The sequence below is a fragment of the Archocentrus centrarchus genome, chromosome 22, assembly GCF_007364275.1.
Source record: "Archocentrus centrarchus isolate MPI-CPG fArcCen1 chromosome 22, fArcCen1, whole genome shotgun sequence".
Classification (NCBI taxonomy): Eukaryota; Metazoa; Chordata; class Actinopteri; order Cichliformes; family Cichlidae; genus Archocentrus; species Archocentrus centrarchus.
This window is the reverse complement of record NC_044367.1, coordinates 23,896,253-23,919,156: the sequence shown is the minus strand read 5'-3', so window position 1 is coordinate 23,919,156 and position 22,904 is coordinate 23,896,253. Positions and strand designations below refer to the sequence as shown.

The following is a 22,904-nucleotide window of genomic DNA, read 5'->3' as shown; positions in this document are numbered from 1 at the left end:
TCATGGATGTGCAGCTGACAAATCTGCAGCAACTGTGTGATGCTCTCATGCCAGTATCCTCCTGAGACCTTGTGTCCTCTGTAGTGGTCACAAAAACACGTTAAAATGAAATATACTTTTTTTCCCTGTTCTTGGGAGGATATGGACCAGAATCTCTGAGGAATGTTTCCATAACCTTGAATTTATGTCACAAAAAATTACGGCAGTTCTGATGGGAAAAGCAGACCCAACCTGGTACTAGCAAAGCATAAAATGGTGAAAGATATTTTTCTATCTGAGTAAGCATATTATTCCACCTTCCCTTAACTGGGAAGGTCACTTTGGACAACAGTAAACATGCATCTCAATGAGTGAAAGACTCCAAATGTATAAATGTGAAGGAGAAGGTGACATTTCCAGTGAGTTTTTACTCAGATACATTTAATAATGTGAATATTTCAAACTGTCTGGAACGCTGGTGGATTCAGTCTGGCAGCATGATGTTTGGGTTTTTTTTTTTCTAAATGGCTACAAGTTGCTTAAAAATAAAACATAATGGATTATGGATTTGTTAATGAGCTGTTTCCATAAACAACCTATTTGGGGGCTTTTTATTTACTTTTTTAAATGTGAGAAGAGTCTCAGTACACCAGCAAGGTGCACTCTGCCTAATCAAAGGCTCCTTTACTGAAAGGATAATACCTGACCTGTATCTAACCAAAGATATGGCTGCACTTTCTTTTGTGCTTATATGGAATATAGTCAGTATGCAGCTCAAAGCTCATTCACAGGAGAACTAAGAACATCAGGTGAATTTATGATGGGTAGTTCTCCCATAGCATATACAATATGACCAAGACAAAAGAGGCACTTTGGGGGACTTTCAGAGCATCCCACCTGTCTCGTCGACCTAAATCACAAAGTGACTCCGGCAATACGGAGCGTCCTCCAATTCAGACATCATAAATTCACTCCATTTTCCAAATTAAACTCTGATATTGTATGCGGTCTCTAACAGGAAGGTACACTTAGAAGAACTAAAGAGGTGAAAAAGACATAAGAGCAAAATGAAGGCTAACAAAAATGCAAAACAGGTGCATGTATCAAAGCCATACTATCTGTCTGCTTATAAATATTTAAGATACCACCTTTTATTTCACTGCTGATTTATTTGATGTCAAAATAGAACCACTATAATTAAGAGGAAGATGATTATGGGATTAAACCACTTTCTTTTTACTTCCCCTGAAACTTTTTTGGGTAACTGTTGTTCCTCCAGGCCTAATTTAATGAAACCTGCTGGAAAGGTAGAGCGTGGGCGGGCCGAATGAAGGGGCCGTTAAAATCTGGCACAGATCGATCACTGGCTTTACTGGATTTTAGGGCCACGGGAGAAGGACACACCAGTCCCCTTTCTGGTTGTTACCATGAACCCCAACCAATAACAGACATTTTTCTCAGCTTTCTCAAGCAGGTAGAACACTAACAGGTGGAACAGCAGGTGGAATAATAATAATAATAATAATAATAATAATAATAATAATAATAATAATACATGTAATGAAAAATAAGAAACCGTAATGAATCCAAATCGCATTTTTCAAAATGGAGAATTACACTTGAATTTTGTAATTCTTAAGTATATTATACATGCCACAAGTCTTTTCCCTTTAACAACCCTCAAATCAAGTTTGAAAGCTGCTCTTCTAAAAGCATCATCCTTGCCTCTGTGTTTTTTGCTAGAGGATTTTTACTCATTTCTCTGCCTCGTTATGGTGACTCATGACTTTTTCAAGTGAGTGTGGAGGGAAAAACAAAGATGTAAATTATATGAAAAATAACTTGATCTATTTAGGATAAGATGATTACGGGATATTGCATTGTGCCGTTTGGCTCACTGGAACACTTAATGGAACAAAGTCATCAAATTCTGCTCAGCTATACTCAGCTCCACAATTCTTACATATCAGCTTTTCAAATGATTCACATTCATGTTAAATCTTTGGCCTTGGTGTGGCCACCGCAGCTCATTCACTGTCTTTAACCCAACCTTCTTCTGATTGGCTGCCCCTCACAAACAGAAGGGCTTTGTGCCTGGAATTACCATATTAACAATATCCTTAATATGCTATGATCCCTATGACATCATACAAATCCAAGAGTAGAAAAAACCTGAAGCTGAGCATTCCCAGCAGTTTGAAGCGCTTTAATGAATAGGATAAGAGATGAAGTTTCATCATGCTGTATTACTTTGGTTTTACAAGAGAAAAGACCGATCCTGAGAGAGGAAGGTCAGCATATCTCTACAGCTCTCAACATTTTGATCTTTTTGGAGCTGTTAATTATGTATGAAAGATGGCATGGTGATATGAACAGTACACTGTGTAAAAATGTGTGACCCATTTTACAGCTTGCACCAAAATCTCTATCTTTGTAGCAACTCTGGTTGGGGCAGGGATGGGAGTAAATGCTGTAAGGGGAATCGCCTGCTTCTTTTAGATAGTTCAGTGGATTAGACAGAAATGCGCCTGGCAATTTATAAAATATCTATAAGTGTCGATTTTATCACAAAAAATCCAATTTCAAAATTTTAATCAGCATGCTGCTCCAGTATGCTGATTAAATCTCCTACTCCCACTGTGAACCATACTGACCTACAGACTTGCTATAAAACAGGATGTAACCACCACAGTGTCACCATTGGTTTGTGAAGCCTTGTTTTCTGGCCTCAAGCTGAGAATTGTGGCCATCCTGTTGCTTTGACCCTCGAGGTCTGGTTTCAGAGTTGGATCTGATTAAGATACCGCCCCTTCTGGCCTTAATGATTTCAGACCAGTTGCCTTGACATCATATGTAATGAAGATGCTGAAGAGACTGGTTCTGGCCCGGCTTAGCCTGCAGGTGAAACATGCTCTCAACTCTCTTCAGTTTACTTAACAGCCTTGTGTGGGGGTGGAAGATGCAGCGTGCTCACTCTCACCTGGCCATGGCTTGGTGAGAATCATGTTTTTTTTAATTCTCCAGTGCCTTTAATACCATCCAACCCCTTCTGCTGCTCAGGATGGGTGCCACCACTTCTAATGTTGCCTGGATTGGTATATCTGGCAGAGAGGACTCAGTTTGTATGGCTGGTGAGGAGCTTTGTGGAGTGGTCCAGCAGAAATCACCTCCTTCTGAATGTTGGTAAGACAAAAGAGATGGAGGTGGACTTCTGGAGGAAAAAACCTGCGACTAAGCCCATCAACATCATGGGTGAGGAGGTGGAAACAGTGGATGACTACAGGTACCTGGGCGTTCACCTGAATGACCAACAGAGATGCCGTGTATAGGAAGGGGATGAGCACTCTACTAAGGAAGCTCAAATCCTTTAATGTGTGTGCATCAAGATGTTGGAGATCTATCAATCTGTGGTAGTGAGTGCCATCTACTCTGCTGTTGTTGGTTTTTGTGTGTGTGTGTGTGTGTGGGAGGGGTTGATTCACAAGGCTGGAACCATCATTGGTCAGAAGTTGGAAGCATTTGAGTAGGTGAGGGACAGGAGGCCACTGAACACACTGCTCTCCATCATGGATCATGAATAACCCATCGCACCTGCTCCACACTGCTGAGGCAGAAGAGCACCTTCTCCCTCAGACTGATTCAACCTCACTGTAATAAAGAACAGGAAATCATTCCTACCGTTTTCTATAAAACTGTATAACTCTTCGTTCTGTGACAGGTGAACACACCTGTTGGGACTTAAGATTCCTTACACGTATTTCTGTATTTTATCTTCTTGCCTCTGTGTACATATTTATTAATGCAATTTGCACTACTCTATTGCAGTGCCACTCTTTTACTCTTCTTTACCTACATTTTTATATTTTTTTGTTTTTATCACTGTTGTATATGTATAGTTTTGCACTGTGCCTGTGCCATTTCTATTCTCAATTTGTTTATTAACTGTAGATCTATCTGCAGTTTGCAGTGCTACTCCTTGTTCTGCAGCCTCTGAGCTATACATGAACTAGTTCTCAGCCAGCTGCAGGTTCTGGCTGGAGTCACCCTCCAGCTTACAGTAGATCTTCAGAACAGAACAAAACTACTGTCACCAGCTGCAGGCCAGCAGTGTAGCTGGAATCTGTTGTGCTGAGGATTAAGAATCTCTGGGGATTGTTACAGCAGTGACCTAATCAGCATAACAGTAGGGAAACAGAGAAGGGGGGTTGCTATCTGGCTAGTGGTTGGCTGGTTTCAGTCCTATTCATGAAACTGTATGAGTTCATAATTTCTACTTATGAATATCTCCTTCAATAATTGATGCAGATTTTAATCTATAAACAGGTCTATATTCAAATTCAGCTGCACCCTAGATTTACATAGAAAAGTCAAAGATTTTCTAATAAGTTCTTGTTTTTGGAACCAAGATTCAGGCTTATTTTGAAACAATCTGTTTGGCTACCAACAGTAATGTTTTTTTTTTTCTATTCACTGATTCCAAAAAAAAAAAAAACTTCAACCGTGATGTAACACATAGCCTACTTTATCAATTTTACTTTAAACAGGAGCATAATATACAAACTGGGACACCCTTTAATTCACCTGGTAGAGCAAGCGTACTAATGGCTGACGTCCTTCCTGCAGCTGCCTCGGTTTGCACGCCCCGGGCCATTTAGAGCTCGTCATTCCCTCACTTTCTCCCCACTTTCAAATAAATGTCAAACAAATGCCTTAAAAGGCCAAAATAAATTATGCTGTATTCAATAAGACTTGAAACTAGCAGCTGAGACCATAAACCCATCAGAAGGTTTTTACTCAGATCATAAATCAAGTGAGCAGTTGGACTGTTTTCTCTTTGACTTTTAGAGAATCACAATTTTCTAGGCCGGCCATTAGAAATAAAACAAATGCAGGCTTAAGGCACTTCCGTATGTGCTTCATTTTACAGAAATGGAGGCTACATCAATCTTCTCTTTATCAGTGCCTATAAAAGACACACCATCTTAACTATGAAACTGACTCTCAAATATGTCCATGACCCCCGGACACCACAAGCCACTTTGAAAAACCCATTTATTCACCTACTAGAGCAAAGTTCACAATTTCTTGTCCTCCATTGCCCCTGTGACTGTGGGTTATAGACTGTGGACATCAGGGCATGTCCAGATATTAAACACACAAAGAACACATTTAAAAAAAAAAAAAAAAAAAAAAAAAAAAAAAAAAAAAGAGAAGGCTGCAACAAATCTGAAGGCAATTTAAAAAAAAAAAGAAAAAAACAAACAGCATTTAGGAGACTTTACAGGATTTCATTTAATCCCAAGCTTTTCTGGGGGAGGCTGTAGAGGGAAGAGCTCATACAAACACTTCACTGTACATACAGATTTACATTGTGTGGGACATGATGTATGGTCTTGCCTGGAAATCCCACCTCTGGTATTCTGTACAACAAACACCCCGGGGTGGGGAAGCTGCATCCAAACTCCACTCCTGCTCCGCGTTTGCACTTGTGCCAGTGTTTCAAACGGCCTACAGAGTGTAAATAAACCAATCCCACAGCGCTGCAATGAAAAGCTGAACACACAATATACTATTTTAAACATTATGACATAAAATTTGGAATGCAGACTCAAGAAAGTAGGCAAACCCAACAACTAAGTTAGTCTGGTAGTCAGTGCAAACGCATCAGGCTGTAGAGCTGGGATGCAGACGCACAAATCGGTCGAGGAACCTTCAGTTTCATTTTTTTCTTTTTGAGCGGAAACGACGGGCTCACCGTCGCCGACCCCGTGGCTGAACAGAGCTGCAGTGAGACAGAGGGGCCCACCTGGCCTCATTTCAAGGTGTCCCTAAAATTGCATTTTACTCTGATAATAAAATCAAATGCATGAAAATAAAATGAAAGTATATATATAACTCTTTCAGGTCCGTTTTCTGTTCGATTGGTATTTTTGTGTTCTCATTCTTCTTCGCTCTCGTTCTCATGCTCCATGTCCTCCTCGCCGTTTGCTTTGGATTCTGTTCTGTTGTCGGGATCCTCGTCTTCTTGCTCCTCCTGGTCGTCGTCCTCCATCGCCTCGTCCTCCTCCCAGTGCTGAGAAGGACACGCGAATATAAGACCTCAGCTTAACTCAGAAACGGACAGCCTGACAGCATGAGTGCTACTAATCTACTTGTTTTTCTTCCCAGCGCCAGCGTTGCCCAATATCTGCAAAAGCTTCTACAAAGTCATAGATGGCAGCGGCTCGTATTTGTTTGCTGTGTCTCATCAAATCTCCACTGACTTAATGCTCAAAAATAGTGTGAGGAAGAGCAGCTAAAAGACTTGAAATCTGTTTAACTTACATCAGAGTCTTCATCAGGGAGACCTTCATCACCGGATGCCTCATCTTCATCAGATGATTCTGGAAAGGGCGGGCAAAGGAAAACAAAAATCAATCGGCTGATGAAACCAAATGGCTTTCAGTCCATGCAAGTGCAAACCTTCTACAGAGGTTAAAAAACAAAGAAAGGAAGACGCGACATTCAGGTCTTTACATGTTACTACAGCAGAGACGTTCAGTTGTGACAATAATATGAACTTTATGGTGCTGGACGTCATCATGATTTGATGAGTCTCTGTCCCATTAGATCAGCCAGTCACTGTCTGCTGCCTGCACACTGACCAGCCAGACATGGTTATAGATATTGCTAAATACTCAGCAGCTATATGTCATAACTATAAATATGCCTACATGCTGTCCAACAGTAAAACCAGGGAGAAGTAATCACCATGATGATATGGAGACTGTAAGGATGAAATAAAGAGGTTCCCGCCTCATTTAAAAGAAAACAAAAATCAATGCTTTTAAAGGCCTCAGTGAATAAAACAGCACAATCTCAGCATGATTATATGATTCAGGCTTTTATAAGCAAACCGTAACTACTTGCAGAGTATACAAGTATTCAACAGTACTAGAATCTCTTTCACAGTATTTGATGCTTTTCTCTGCTGCAATAAAACAAATGAGCAGGGAACCTGATTTTGGAGCTTTGGTCAGCAGAAACGAAGAATTTTAAGAAACTGAGAGTTGCTGAACTTTCAAATGACAGCAACTCGTTAATCTCTAACTTTATCGTCCCATTTGCCTCAATGACCATCATTTTGTCACCTTCCTAAAATAATGCCCCAAGTAATTATTTGACATTTATTTTATTTTTTTTGCCTAATATCATATTTTCAATATTTGGTTCCATTTTTTGTGTTTTCTGAAAAACCTGAAAAAATGACTTTTTATTTTAAGAGGGTGTTGGTTTATAAAATAAACACGCTGGGCTTCATATGACTTGAAATGAGCAGCTGAGACCATGAAACTCATCAGGAAAGATCACTGATTCGCAACACAGTGCCCCCTGCTGGCCAGAACATAGGTTTAAGGTAGTTCAGTACTGCTTCATATTTCCTTCCCAGAAACTGTGTCCATCTTTTATGTACAGTCTACAGACACCCCCGCCGCTGGTTGTGAAATGGCAGCATTTATGTAACAAAATGACAAGTACAAATTTTCTAACTGGCAGCCTTATTATCTGCATCACGCCTGGGACTAATCAATGTATAATTAATGTTACTCATACAAACAACAATTAGCACAACTGGGAAGCAGAGAGATGGCTTAATCATTTCTGGTCCTACTGTATAAACTATGATTCACTGACTAGTTTAGCAGTTTAAAGCTTCCTGTCAAATTCCCAAGTTGGACCTATAAAAAGCTCAGAGCACAGCATCATCCTGACACTCAGAACAAAGTTCTGCTTCCTGCTCATCAGCTTCTTTTATGAACTTTTTTTTTTATTTGTTCAATGAACCTTCACATCCTGGACCACTGACAAGGATATTGGAACTCAACGCGCAGGTTAATTATTTCATGAAAGCCAATTTTCTATGTGGTTCAATAAAGCGTTTTATACAGTACGGTAATGAGAAATGAGAGTGAACAGAGTGGGGCCTTGTTGTTCGCTCAAAGGGGAGGATCTGAACGCTGCCGGTCAGGTTGCCAGGCAACAGGAGTCATGTTTCCGTGCAGTGCATCGCCAAGAGTGGCTGCTGCACGATGGCCGACGCCGTTTTCATAAATCTCAACCAATTTTGGGCAGTCGTCAGAGTCCCAGATGAGTTGAGGTGAAATGACAAGATAATGAAGGCCAGACAAAATAATGAGAAGACAACAGTGCGGTGGCGCAGAGACCTCAGCAGAGCATCCATGTGACCTGTTGCGCTGCAGCAACTTCAAGAAGCCAATCCAGTCAACAAACCATCAAAAATGGACAAGAGATGATGTACAGGGTGAAAAAAAAGCTGATTTTTATTATTATTTTTTTTTAAATGAAGTCAGTTGCCACACCCTCCGCTCGGTGGAGTGCATCATTGGTTAAGGCGATAATGACATGCATGAAAAACTGATGAAGAAACTGAGACGAAGATTTGAAAGAAGAGAGCTGAAAATCAGAAGGTTGGTGAGACTAAACAGAAGAACAAACACTCACCATCTTCATACACCAGCTTAGCTGTGTGGTCGACGTCTGATACCATGTTGCTGCTGTCAGTTGTCGCCATCTAGTGGTAAAATGGAAGATAGTTTTAGACCCAAAAGCAGGATTTGGATTTTTTTTTTTTTAAACTCATCATTAAAAACCCAACTAAAATACATAGTTTCAAAAGGTTTTGTTTCTTTATGCTGTAGAATTAAAATATATTGTTCTACCTGTAAGTGAAATAACTTCACTTAAAAATGGTTTTCAATACCAACCATTACTGCATTTGTTCAGTTTGTAATTCCAACTTAAGTATTGATTTCACTGTTTTTTTACTCAGAACAATAAAACATCTTTTACACAAACCAAACAACCCAGCTGAAACTTAAAAACTAAAAATCAATATATGTACATATGTTTTTGTTACACTGGGATTTGCAGTTTCCTCTAAGAATCACACTTTCACCAAGTTGCACTTTTCCTCTCCTCATTTCAGTTTCTAAAGAAGCTGCATCGACAAGCCCAAGTCATGTTATCACCATTATTAAAAGTGTACGCTGGCAGAGAGTGCTCATTACATACGTTCAGAAGCTATTATGGATACAGACAGCACAAACTGTTCTAGAGGTGTACTCAAGACAAGACAGCTGGATTGGCTGTGACTGTGAGAAAATGTCACATTTCTAGGCATCTATTCATCGTAACTATATATAACCAGTGCTTACACTCCCATACAGATGGTCCATTATCTACTACACAGTGATATATACTCTTATAAAAAGGATGAGATTTTTATATACATCTGCATAAAATGTACTTAAAAAAAAGAGCAACATACACAGTGTGACATCTGTTTGTTACAGTGTAGTTACAGCACTGTCTAACACCACTATCTAATGTGTCTGTTACTTATCTTGTTTGGGGAGTTTATTTGCTGTGAATTTCCCCTGGGGGATAAATAAAGGATCTCTCCGGATCAAAAAGTGGAACAATACATAGAAAAGTTTGGTTTTACAAAACCCGATCACCTGGAGCTCTCAAAGCAGTCACTGAATATTGCACAATACAGTGTTTAGAAGCAAGATGCAAGCTTATCTGCCTGCATCTTCACAGCCTCACAGGTATGAACGAGCAGAAGTGGGGAAAAGAAAACGCAAACAAGGATCTGTGCAATCAGACTGTAGCCTGAGAGCCCTCAGACACAGATCTGAATGACGCATCACAGTCCTGTTTATTTTTATTATATGGGATTATTATGAAGCACAAGACTTTTGAGTGTGAATTTTAAAAAAATAAAAAAAAAATCTTGTGCGGCTACACAATCAGTTGAAAGTTCTCATTCTTTCTGTATAAACTGGCACATTTGTTATTTTTACATGGCCTATTTAGAGAAATCTTTCCCTCAAGGAGTAAATTATAATATTCAGTAGTAAAATTGATTATTATGTGCACATTATCTTTTCAGTAGTGTAAAACTGACACTGCCTATAGTACTAAAACTGCAGGAAAAAAAACCAAAAAAAAAAAAACTGTTCCAACTTTATACTCTAATATAAACAAAAGCATGAGGCTTTGATTGTTGACACATTTCAATATTTTCAACCCAAACCCCTCAGCTCACAGTGGAGGTTTTGGAGGACATTATGCATTTTAAGGGTGCTGCTAGACACAACATCAACATGACGGAGGCCATCTAAGCATTGCCTGACCCCCAATTCACCTCACAAACACTCAAAACCCAGTCATTTGAAAACACTTAGAGCTACTGATACAGTGCACATCACTGTATATGCTGGCACATACCTGTGTCATCAGGAGATAGAGCTTCCCATGCAGCTTTGTTAGCTTGTGGAACATCTTCACTCTGCTCTCAATCATGTGATAAAGGACTCCCAGCTGGGTAACAAGGTCTGGCAGCTGTTGGATACACAGATGGATCAGCTGAAGGTAAAAACATTTCAGCAGACAACAAGAAAGCACTCACAGACCTCTGCCAGAGATTTGGCGCCTCTGCTAACCATTTCTTTCAGGTGACATTTACATAAAGCAAGCTCGGCTTCAGTTCGCATTTAAAAGTATAATGTGGTAATTCCAACTGTTTTGTGGAAGCAAAGGGGTCAACAATGAGTTTGGGTCTCTTTTGTTCAGAGTGATATGAACAGCAGGTTAGAAAGTTGCATGTCAATCAGATTAGCTCCTGCTTGTGGGGGTATTTTAATCAGTCACACTAATGGCCAGAGACGATCTGATGTGGTGCAAAGACCTACCTCTAAATAGCCATTCATTAAATATGAATACCTGGTTTCTGGGCTTATACATCAATGTGCACTGTTGGTCACTACACAAATGACAGTACAGATAATAAAGTGAGTGCAGACAGTGTGGACTCACCGATGCTAGGTATGATGTGTGGTGCATAAGTACAGCCTTGAGCCACCGTACCATTAAGACTGCCCTGTAAGAACGAACAAATGCATACGCTGTTAAGAAAAGGGACCAGAGCTGATTCACATCCACAGAGTTCAGTTAGTTAGAATGTCTTCCATAAGCTCTACAGGAAATAAAGTTTATTATAGTAGGATAACTAGGAAGTTAATGCTAATTATCCCCCACCCCCCAACACACACACACACACACACACACACACACACACACACACACACACACACACACACACACACACACACACACACACACACACACACGCTGGGCTGAATTTTTTTTTTCCTGGCCAGAACCCTGCACCTTTCCATACTTTCATTTAGCTGCTTGATAGAAAACACCTTTAATGCAGCATGCCATAGCTTCAAAATTCATGTGTGGAAAATTTACTCGTGTACAAAAAGTGAAACCGTCTTCAGCTTCTGGACATCTAACCAAACACAATGACATCAACACAGTTCCAAAATGATGGCACATTTCTTGGTTTTGGCCTCGTTCTCGCAGCACTCTCAAAGATACCATATAGAGGGACCAAAACTAAAAAAGCAGTAGTACGAATAATTGCACCAGGCACTAATGTCTGATGTGGACAAACACTGAACTCAAGCTAATTAAATGCCGACTTGATCCGTCAAGCTTACACTTACATGAACGGGTGCCCTTGGAGCCTCTTTGTGAGCTGCAGAGGAGAAACAGGGTTCATTAAAAACTGCAGTTAACACAACTTCACTTCACTTCATCCTGACAACAGGGCAAAACGCATGTGCAGGTTAGTGCAGCTTCACAGTAGCGATAGGCAGTTCTGAATATATACATAAAAATGAATATATTTAGAATGCATTCAAAATTTGATTACTGCTGAAAAATCATGACCATCGCATCACAGGAACAAATGAGACAAACCAAACTTTGACTGAAGTCAGTTTTTTTCACATAAAGGAAGGCGACACTTACTTCTTCCACTAACGGCAGAACTGCAGGGAGGGGTAACCGAGCCACTGTCTTCTTTATTACCATCTCTTTGCGAGTCTGGAAAACTTTCTTTAGGAGGGAAGGGGAAAAAAATGTTTGTACAGAACAAGTTAATGTTAAACCCAAGACATGCCAGAAGACACGGCTCTGTTTATATTCAGCTCACATTACTGTAGAAACTTGATCAAAGTCACCACTTTCAGACTTGGTTTCAAAGATTTTTGAAAGACGTTTTGGAGATTGATATTTGACTTTGGATGAAACCTCAAAGTTTTGTGTCTGCGCTCACACTCTGGAAGGAGAACTTACATTCAGGATGTTGGCGTCATTGCTCTCCAGGCCCTGCACCAGCAGTACGGCAAAATTGTCCGTCTGTAACGAGGCCGTCCCTTTGGAAGCTCCTTTCTCAGAGACTGTAGACAGATCAATTTCACCAAGTCGCTCTGCTATTGACATCTGTAGAGGAGCAGAGTTATCTCAGACAAGAAGTTTACAAACTAAAGTAGTTTAGTACCAAAAACATCAGTTAAAATACCACATATGCACACACTTAATTAAATGTGAAACCTTTCAGAGAGTTTCTCTGTTTCTGCACCTTTAGAATAATCAACAAAATAAAAACACTGTTAGCATTGAGCACAAGCAGCTTGTACATGTATCCAGTTAATGAGATAAAGCAGTAGTTTGAAAAAACAGCAACTGCAGAATGACAAATGATCAGACGCATTATCATTAAGCAGGTTTTTATCCACCTTTGAGTGGGTTAGATGAGGATGTATGCGCTTTCAGCTTAACCGTGTCCTACTCATAATAGATCACCTGTTAAGAGCCTCTCCTGACTGATTAGTGTGTGACTAATCACTGCACCAACAATGTGGTGAAAACATGTATGCTCATTTCATTATTTTGGGGCCAAAGCCAAAAAGCTGACCCAATCAGAGAGACAGACAGATGCACTCATGCAGAGTCTGGGCCTACCTCTTTGGTGTCTGTGTCTTTTTTCCTCTTCTCTGATCCCTGTGAGGTTCCTTTAAGTGGAGCTTGGTGACCAGGAAGCCCAGGGACCAGCACTTTGCTCTTGGCATTCACAATTGGAGTTTTCACCTGCAAGACGCCATTTCATATATTTATTTATCTCATATTATATATATATATATATATATATATATATATATATATATATATATATATATATATATATATATATATATATTTGGGTGACACTTCTGTCACTCAAACTGCTGGAGTTTATCTAGAGTGCACATGGACTGGCAAATAAGCTGCCCGGACCAGTCTTCTTGACATAAAGTGAAGAAAATGAAGACTTGATTGTTACCTTGGAGACAGTGGTTTCCATGGAAAGGGACAAAGTGGTCTGAACATCCCGGGTCAAACACACATGTCTTTCTGCTGTATTGATCTCCTGCACAGATGACAGAGAAAGAAGAGTGACAGGTGAGTTTGACCAATCCTGTTGAATATTACTAACAAAGAGAAAGCTGTCAACACATTTATCAGCTGTATATTGCCAGGCGCTCATCACCACTGAGCCCCCCCCCTTTTTTTTCTTCCCAGACATGGGATATACAACAATCTGTTAAAGCTACAGTGGTCTGTCAATTTCACGTTATCTCTTAATTAACAAAACGTGCCAGTGTGTGAAGTACATGCTACCAGCAGCCTTATCAGCCCAAAGAACTTATAAACAAACATAAAAAGCAATTAACTGGATTCTATTAAATCATTTTAAAGCCACATTTTATAATGAAATGATAACCACAGACATGTAGCTGCCAAGTGCGCACCTGCCCACAACTACATCAACAGGTGAGGGTAACACATGAACCACTAAGGAACAGAGCAAAACTAAACAATTCCCATCATTACATTTATTTATTTTTAAACAAGAAGAAACTATTAAATATTTAAATATGCCAAATCTAATTAAGTTAACAATAAAACCTCGGCCGTTAAGCATGAAAGTTGTTGGAATATCCAAAGGTAGATAAAATGTGCTCTGTGCCATGCTGGCTATTAAGCTGCTGTTTGCAAAGTTTCCTACTAAACTGTTTGGCCAGCCTTTTTAATAAAATGCAGCCACACAGATGTCTTCTTTGAGATCATGTCAATACTGTTTAGTAAAAGTAAAAATTAACTCAATTAGACCCAACAGTCTCCTGGAAATTGGGCTGTTTCCACAGGTGTTTATTTCCTGTGCTGGCAAAAACTTATTAACCAATCCCAGAAGGCTAATTATGCAGTGCTTTGCTCCTTCTAAAAGTAATCCTGGTGATCTTCTGACCAATGAGAATTTAGCCAACCTTGAGACTACAACTCAAGTGAGCACAGACTCCATTTTTCTCCAAGTTTCATCTGCCCACGTCCCTCACACACCCTTTCCAAAAGTGAGAGACCAAATTGGGATTGATGAAATCAGACCTGGCAAGATGGGACTATACTGCCAAAAAGTATTCACTCACCCATCACTTCCACAGGTGTATAAAATGAAGAACCCATGCATGCAAACATGCAGAGTGGTTCTACAAACATTTGTGAAAGAATGAGTCACTCTCAGGAGCTCAGGGAAGTCCAGCGTCACTCAAGTTCATATCCATGTGAAGACAAGATGAGCGAATACTTTTGGAAATATAGTTTAACGATTTTATGTAGACCTGCGACAGGCTGGCGACCTGTACAGGGTATAGGGGTGTAGGAAATAGGGGGAAAGATGTGGGGGAAGACAAGCAGGCAAATCGGCAACAGGCCAGGACGCAAACCTGCGCCACGGCATACGCATGTGGTCACCTGCTCCACCACTGAGCCACCCGGGCGCCCCATAAGCACTGTTTTTAATGTTGAAGCAACTCAGACGGACATGAGCAGTCCTTGACATGTGCATATCCAGTAATTCTTCTGCATGTAGTCTGATGCCATTTTTAAAGCTGTGTGAAAATATAATTTAACGGGACCCGTTAAGACTGCCGACATGACTCTTGTGTTCAATAACCTAACATCAGCTTCAGACATGAAGCTGAAAGGGGGTGTTAATGTGAGCATGAATTTGTTGTGTTGGGACAATTTTAGCGTAGTGATTTACACATGTGCCTAACAAGCGAAAGAGCCCCAATTTGATCCTGGGGGGTGGGGGGGATCCTGTGAGGGCTGTGTCAGGAAAGGCACTCGGTGTAAAAGAAAATCTGCCAAATCAAATATGCAGAGCTACCTGACATCTTGTGAATAAGACCGCAGCTAAAATGAGCTTTTATTAATTATACAGTACGAGGTATACCAGCACATCAGCTTACTTGATGTAAATTTCACACATTAAGTAAAGATCTTAATTGAGAAACTTTTTTATGTATATGAGGGAAAAAAAACATCGTCTTATCAGCGATATAAAACACACTGCTGTCCAGGCTACTTATTATATAACACTGTGTATTTCAGTGTCCTTCGGGGTACTCACCACTTTCTCCATTACTGGCTGTAGGTGGTTGCCATACGCCAGCATCACAGTTCGAGTATCTGCACCAAGCGCAGCTGCAAGCAGTGGGATCGGCATTGGGGACACCTTTGTGTCTGACATCTGCACTGTACACGATGGTGACAAAGGCTTCTTACAGGGGCTGAGGGGACAAAGGTTTAGACCAGCCATGAGCGCAGACAGCATACAAAACGTGTACTTGGTGATGTTTCGTTTTTACCAACAGGAATCCATGTAACCCACACTTTGAATTTTGTAGTACTGGATACATATTTGCCCATAGCCACTAACAGCCATTAAGGGGCAAAGAACACCAAGATGCACGGAGGTCCTCCCAACTCCATATGCACCCATTTTCAGAGCTCCAGACTAATTTTTCACAAGGGTGGCGCTGGTGCCACGAAGTCTCTCAGATTGTAATGGCACCACTTCTTAAAATAAAATAAAGTATATTAAAATAGAAATTAAATTAATGTCTTTAACATTTATTACCAGAGGGAGGAAGGGAGGGGGAGGGGGTGGGGACTTATGTAGCTAAAGGGGAACAGCAGCCTGTTTGTCTTTGTTTTAGGGCAGTCTGTATCTTTCTGTGTGTAGGATCTTTTTTTTAGGAGTGCTACTTATGATCCACCCTGAAAAACTGCTGGGTGGAGCCTGATGCTGGGTAATAAACTGAATGATCAGCAACTGAAAAACAGAAGCTACACAAAATCTTTGTCATCCTTGTTTCAGTGCATGAGTCAGGTGGACCCTACACCACAATGGAAACATTAAGCCCATCCACTCTGGAGCGACTACAACAGATTTTTGATGGCTATTTGACAGAAAGGGGGCTGAGACAACGTTAACTCTTTCATTATGTCCAGAGGATAAACTGAATAAATGTATGTGTCGTATTGTTTAAGAATTTCTGACTTGAATTTTTAAAACAACATCTTAGAGAGCAAAGTTTAAAATTTTCATGCCCAAAGTTTGTTTAGCGGCTCTTCATTTTGCACAATTTCTGCAGTGCAATTCACTCTTCTCTTTATTGCGTCTCACCCAAGGACACTCTGTTACCTGCTCATGTCCAAACACACATTTATTGTTTCTAGCTGCCCTTCTTTTTCACCCTTTTATCTCCTGCATCATCGCAGACCTTCTTTGTGGCTTTAACACTTTTATTACCTTTTCAGTCTCAGCTGCTAATGTTAATGCTGTGCTTATGGAAACGCTGCTCTCATAAGGCTGCACTTGGCCCATAGTTTCTTGCTTGTCTGGGGCTTTATAGCTAACTATGATTTGATAAGTGATCACAGTCTGGATTGATTTTTTTAAAGCCCGTCTAATTTGCAGTTGTACAAGTTCAAAAACTGCAGGCTGTCACTTGGACGTTATAAACTATGTGGCATTTTTGAGTCCTGAGAAAAGAGCGACACAACCTTTAAGCTCTGAAACGGCTGTTTGGCCACATTTGAAACTGTGGACAAATGAAATGTGCTAAACAGCAAAAGATGAATGCCTGGTGCTGAAATATTTCATACCTACAATATTTTTGAGAACCTACCCATTCAAAAAGTGCTCAAAGAGGTGCAACTGGCCGTCCTTACACACCACTGCCAGCCTCACCGCCTGTGAAAAACAAAGGAGCAGAGAAAATATTTGCACATGAAAACAGGAAATATTAAAACAAAGTTCCAGCATAATCTCACTCCAGGCAGCACACGTGAGCAAAGCTTTTAGCTTAGACCCACTGTTCTTTTAAAATTAAATATGGTAGCACAGTAACAGGATCCAAATTGAGTACAACAATATGAGCATTGTTAATCCATGATTTTGTTATTGTTTGTATTTAAGTTATTATCTTTTACACTATTAAAGACGCACTTCAAATAATTTAACGTACAAGCAAAGCAATGCATTACCTCTTCCTTGCTGTTGGACGTAACAAGGTCAATGTGCCGCGGCTCGTCCGTCAATGTGAAGGACACCACCGAGTTCTTGTCCTTTCCATCTCCTCGTACTTGCCTTCAGTGAGACAGCTTTGAATTAGTTATGCAAATATGATGGCAGTGCATTGGCATATACACACACTTAATTACACAGCGTCACAAAGCACTTGAGATCAACTCTGCACTCACCATACACTGAGCAGTCGATCATGGGCTGCACCTGACAGAAAGTACAGGCCGTTGCTGTCAGGGGGTCGTGTGGTGGCAAAGCGCAGGGTCGTCACAGCCGTGGAGTGGCCTGTGAATTTCTACAGAAAAACAACAAACTGGCCGAGTTCACTTCTGATCAAAATACCATTACAACACTACGGTAACAAGCCTGACTCCTCTAGAGTGTTAACAACAGATCTGCATTAAAAGTGATTTCATTAGATGACTTATGTCTAATTAAAAAAAAAACAAACAAAAAAAACCCAAACATGTCTAATAAAACAAACTGGAATTAAGCTCACCCTGTAAACCTCCTTGGTGTCCAAGTCCCACATCTTGATGACGTGTCCAGCTGACAGCAACAGTTTACCATCAGGGCTCACACACAAACTGGTCACCGCTGCACGGTCTGCCTTCCACTTACTGTACCAAAGACACAATGACGACATTAGGTTCATCAGTAGTTTTCCCCACAAATTAACTTAACTCGGGCGTGCCGCCATGGTACATTAATATCTACCCACGCATATCTGGCGATTCATTTTAGCACTTTCTTCCCCAATTGTTGGGCTTTTTTGCTTTTGTGGCTGGTCTCAATATCATTCAGCTGCTTCTCCAAAGTGAATCTTGTCCTCCAACTCCACTCTCTAGGACTACCGTATTTTTCGGACTATAAGGCGCACTTAAAATCCTTAAATTTTCTCAAAAGTCGGCAGTGCGCCTTATAATCCGGTGCGCCTTATGTATGAATTCTTGTGGCTCTTACTGACCTTGAACCAATTTTATGTGGTACACTGCGCTCAAAAATCTTTCAAAATGTTTTAGTGTGACTTTGGTAAGGGGCGCTTTACAAATAGACATTTTCCAGAGCGTACAAAGCATACGACAGGGGGGTAACACCCAGCGTACGCTTTTCAAATAGTTAGAAAATGTCGGTCCGTTTGTCTAATTTGAGCGCTGCCGTCTGACCGCCAATGCTCGAGGCATCCACACCACTGCACCATGCCATGGTCTGCAGTGATATGGCCTCCGGTTTGGCAGATCAGTTCAAAGGCCTCATTGAATTCTCTAAAATAGTCCATCATTGATTCACAAAATGACTCTACTGACGATATTAGACAAGAACAAGCTGCGAGTGCAGCGCAGCAGAAACGAGCCTGACGAGAGGGAATCCGGCATGCTTGATGCCGAAATCGCCCAACTGTTCAACTCAGACACTGAAGATGAGGAATTTGATGGATTTGTGGAAGATGAATGATTTAAAATGTGAGGGTATTTTTCTGTATTTGTTACAACTGAACAATATTCTGAGTTATTGTGAATGAGGTGAATAAAGTTAACCCTTTAACACCGAATGTGTCCCATGTGACACGACATACTTCAAAAGTGCCGCCGTTCCCGGACTTCCGGCAACAAATACTGTAATACCCCTATATGGCTGTGACGCGCAATTTCTGGGCTTTCAGGAACCGTTTGCATTTTTTCGATAGGACAAATGGTTGCGGAGTTACGGTAATACACCAGCTGATCAACGTTCCTTTGATCAGCTGTTCGCCGCTATTGAGGGCAAGAAACGGGTGCTTCAGCAGCGATCGCCCGGCATTAAAGGGTCAAACTTACCTGACGCTTTTGTTTCGTTCTACATATGTTTTATCATGCTCCTTATAACCCAGTGCACCTTATGTATGAAAATAGACCTGTTCATTGATAGTGCGCGTTATGGTCCACAAAATATGGTACTAGTTCTCAGTCTACTCTGGAGATCTGCTGCAAGCACGAGGGTCTCAACCAGAACCTGCATGAGGCAGAAAACTGTTTTATACAAGACTAAGTGAAGCTCACTGAGGCTGAAGAGAAGAACAAGGACTACAGCTGCCAACTGCCATCCAAGGCAGTGAAATTGGAGCTCTGCAGGATGAAAGACTCATTGGAAAGGCAGCTGATTGTATTCATCTTCAGTTTAAATCCCCCCCCAGGTTTTTCCTTCTTGATGTCATAGAAACCACATCATAACACTTTCCCCATCCTCTTAGTGACAAGCTTAAAACTTCAGTGAATCAGACACTTAAAAAAAAAAAAAAAGCAAGTAAACTTTGACACCTACTCCTTGGACTGCTAAAAACTGTAGTAAGCATGAAGCAAAAAAGCACTTAAGTCTGCATCAAACTGAAGTTATTTTAAGGTTAGCAAAGAGCGATGTGGAAAGCAGGACCTGAATGGCACTTTCCCCGCTTTGACAAACTTCAGACAGCTGACCACACAGTGACCAAAGTCAAATTCGTCTGTTTGATACAAGCAGTTAAAAGGAAACGGATGGACTCTGCTCCACTTGCTGCACCAACAATAAGATGATAATGACCTCAAGTGTGATGTGCAAGGAACGCTGTTGTGTTTTCTATCACTTGGTTATTCTTTTTCCAACTCAAATTACGAGCATAAAAGTTTATAGTTACGGCCAACAGCATATTATTTATTGGTGCTCTCCACCGGTTAACAGCAAGAAACTAACACTCTCCAAACCACTTTGTGCACCACAAATGGGCTTTATTGAGCATCAAGTGAGGATTCATGGTGACATTAATGCCCATGATTGTTGCTGCTGACTGTGCCTGTGCAGCTAATATATCTGTCACCAGACAAGTAGCCTTCATGATGAAATATAGTGATAATAAATGCCTGATGGTATAATGTTCAATGATACTGCTGTATTTTAGAGCTCAGTGGGTCTGTGACCACTTAAGCTGCAATTCAGATTTTTCATACCACCAATGTTGTCTCTACAGGTGGAAAAGCAAGGCAACAATGGGCTTTTAAAACATTTAAATTTCAAGTGATATTGTGACAACATACAGCATCAAGAATAGTTTAGAATGTGAAAACTGTAAATGGTTTAAAAAGAAATAAGTTCTCTAAAAGTCCTTTTTATAAGACAGACTTGCAGGTGTGAAAGAAAAGTTTCAACATTTGGACACTCTTCTATAATGACTTAATCAAAGTGTCTCTCACAGACAAGCTTGCAGTGTCACAGAGAGCCCCGGCAACTACTAGTAATATAGTTAAATGAATTGTAGAACAGCAAGAATAAATAAAGAGAAACTAAAAAGCAAATATAAATAATTTTCACAGTAACAAACAGTAAATTCATCTCCCCTTCTAAACCAGCTGCCATTACAGAAAAAGTGTTTTGCTCAGTGCTTGGTCATTTCTTCTTGCTTTAAACAAACTATCTTAAAGGGATACTTAGATACTGACCTTCGCGTCTTGCCCGTCTGCAGGTCCCACTCTACAATATTTGTGTCATCTGAACCGCTGTATAATAAACTTTCTTCAGAGTGCCACTCGACACAGTTCACTCCTCCACTGTGGCCTCCATCCTGGGACACATAATTACAGTTAGCAACTGTAAACAACTAGCACTTTGATATTAAAAAAGCGAATGCAATACTAATGCTCAAAAATTCTTACAAAAGAAAACTTGTTTTTGCATCCAACAAATTATCAGGTGCATCTTATTCCAAGGTATGATTATGGGTATTTTATGAAATTCTCTTCCTTAACAGCTAATATTTTTCATTCTGCAGCAGGCTGTAAATTTAGCCATTCTTTGCAAAGCGTGTTGGGTCTTAAACTCACCAAGGTACAATGCAATGCACCCTTTGCTGTACTATAGATGAGCACAGTACCAGCTGCTGTGCCCATCGCCAACAAGTCTGCCTTCTCCTCCACCTGCACAGCCTCTGATTTCCTCTTCTTCCTCTGAGGCCCCTCCTGCAACAAAGATTTGCAGTGACAACATTACAAAAACAATGCAAAACTATTAGAATTTGCCATTTTTTCCAGGTACTGTTCAAAACATATAGACATTTAATTTTACAAAATCTGACACCACTTCAACAAGTGATGTTGCATTAAACTTACTAGTGAATTAATATTGCTTCACATCTGTAACACTAAAAAGATCCATGTTAGCAATCTTTAAATTTAACCACTAACCTTAATGCACAGTTGCATATAGAATTTATATTTATGTTGTGTATAGAACTTTAATATTTTGTATATAGTATTTATATTTACATACTATCTATATTGTGTATCTAGTATATATTTTGCGTTCTTATAGCACTGTATACTGTATTAGTGTTAAACTGCTACTACTGTAACGAAGCAATTTCCTGCAAAGGATCAATAAACTTCTATTCTATTCAAAGATATCAAAGCCAAGGAATCTGTATGGGGACTGAAAATAGGATCAGTGCTTGGTACTACGGTTCCACATATCAAACCACTTCTACAGCAGCACAGTGACCGCTAAAAAATTTTTTCCAAACGCTCTCTTGATAATGCTATTTTTAAAAAATGTACATAACGGGAAAAAAAAAAATCGAAAAAAAGAGTTAGCCATTACCAGTTCATATTTGTAGCATTTAAATTCTTTGATTTCAGCACCCATGTTAATTTTACCTTGACTTTTTAATAAACTTTCAGCAAACTACCCCTTGATAAACTGAGGTACAGCTAGCGGACCTCGGCTTCTAGAAGTGTCATGGTGGCACACGCTGCTGAAGCTCCGCTGGGCTGATGCGAACTTCAATAACTCGTCAATTCACAATAATAACAATTTAAAGCCAACGAAAATCACTCAGTTGGTTTAAAATACCTCCAGTCAGTATTCTTTAGGGTAGGTTCGCCATGAAATACCAAATTAAGACACATTCGTCATTTGCTTGGAGCACCATGTGGGACAAACATGTGCGCTCTTCGCAGTCGTGGAAAACTAGCGAGCTGCTAACGTGGCTCCGCCGATAAGCACGTCCGTCAGCTCCAAAAAGTGTTTCCAACAGCAAACGGAAGAGCCTTCGGAGATCAGCAAAAACTTTACTTTCTGAAAAGTAGCACTTCTCCCGTTTTACCAGCTGCACCTTTATAACACGTTGTCAAATGCAGCTTTATTCGGGCCTCGTTGCTGACGCTAACAACAGCCTCACGTACCTTGACTGTCCGGCATGGTCCCCAGGCTATGCACGTACAGGTGGCACTCAGATGAGCTGAAGGCACATATTCCTGATGAAGTGTTTTACTGTCTGTGTTCCAAATGCGAAGTCTGCCATCCTGGGCACACAGCGCTAAGAACTGCCGTGATTTGGGTGAAAAAACGCAGGGTAGCTGCAGCGAAGAACTGCCACCGTCGGCCGCCATTTCTGAAGCGCTACTTGCGTCTGCGTGCGTGCGTCGCGGTGTACACAACCCACGTGTGGCCCTTTGCGCACATGCGCACTTGGTGTCAGCACCTCCCACTACCTCCGGACTCTCTTCTTTGGGTTTTGATGGCAGGAGGCATCATTTTAAGTTACATTACTGCCTCCTAGTCGCCAATAATTGTCTATACTTTATGATGA

At 40.6% G+C, this 22,904-nt stretch overlaps 1 protein-coding gene across 3 annotated transcripts; it reads right to left on the bottom strand.

Moving 5' to 3' along the window:
* Positions 1 to 5,246: 5,246 nt before the first annotated feature.
* On the bottom strand, positions 5,247 to 22,737 carry wdr43 (WD repeat domain 43). Of its 3 annotated transcripts, XM_030718557.1 has the most exons (19): positions 22,498 to 22,704; positions 21,142 to 21,276; positions 20,761 to 20,882; positions 17,811 to 17,931; positions 17,488 to 17,606; positions 17,272 to 17,374; positions 16,914 to 16,978; positions 15,350 to 15,509; positions 13,220 to 13,306; positions 12,862 to 12,987; positions 12,193 to 12,339; positions 11,866 to 11,952; positions 11,559 to 11,590; positions 10,861 to 10,924; positions 10,273 to 10,386; positions 8,482 to 8,551; positions 6,304 to 6,362; positions 5,883 to 6,052; positions 5,247 to 5,700 (listed from the first exon to the last, which is right to left on the bottom strand). In XM_030718557.1, the coding sequence occupies exons 1-18, from the start codon at positions 22,702 to 22,704 to the stop codon at positions 5,918 to 5,920; spliced, it is 1,953 nt and encodes a 650-aa protein (XP_030574417.1). In that variant the 3' UTR covers positions 5,247 to 5,700; positions 5,883 to 5,917. The 3 variants fall into 3 exon arrangements, with proteins under 3 accessions (XP_030574417.1, XP_030574416.1, XP_030574418.1); XM_030718556.1 differs by having other exon boundaries at positions 5,247 to 6,052; positions 22,498 to 22,737; XM_030718558.1 differs by lacking the exons at positions 6,304 to 6,362; positions 8,482 to 8,551 and having other exon boundaries at positions 5,247 to 5,942; positions 10,343 to 10,386.
* Between the last annotated feature and the right edge of the window lie 167 nt (positions 22,738 to 22,904).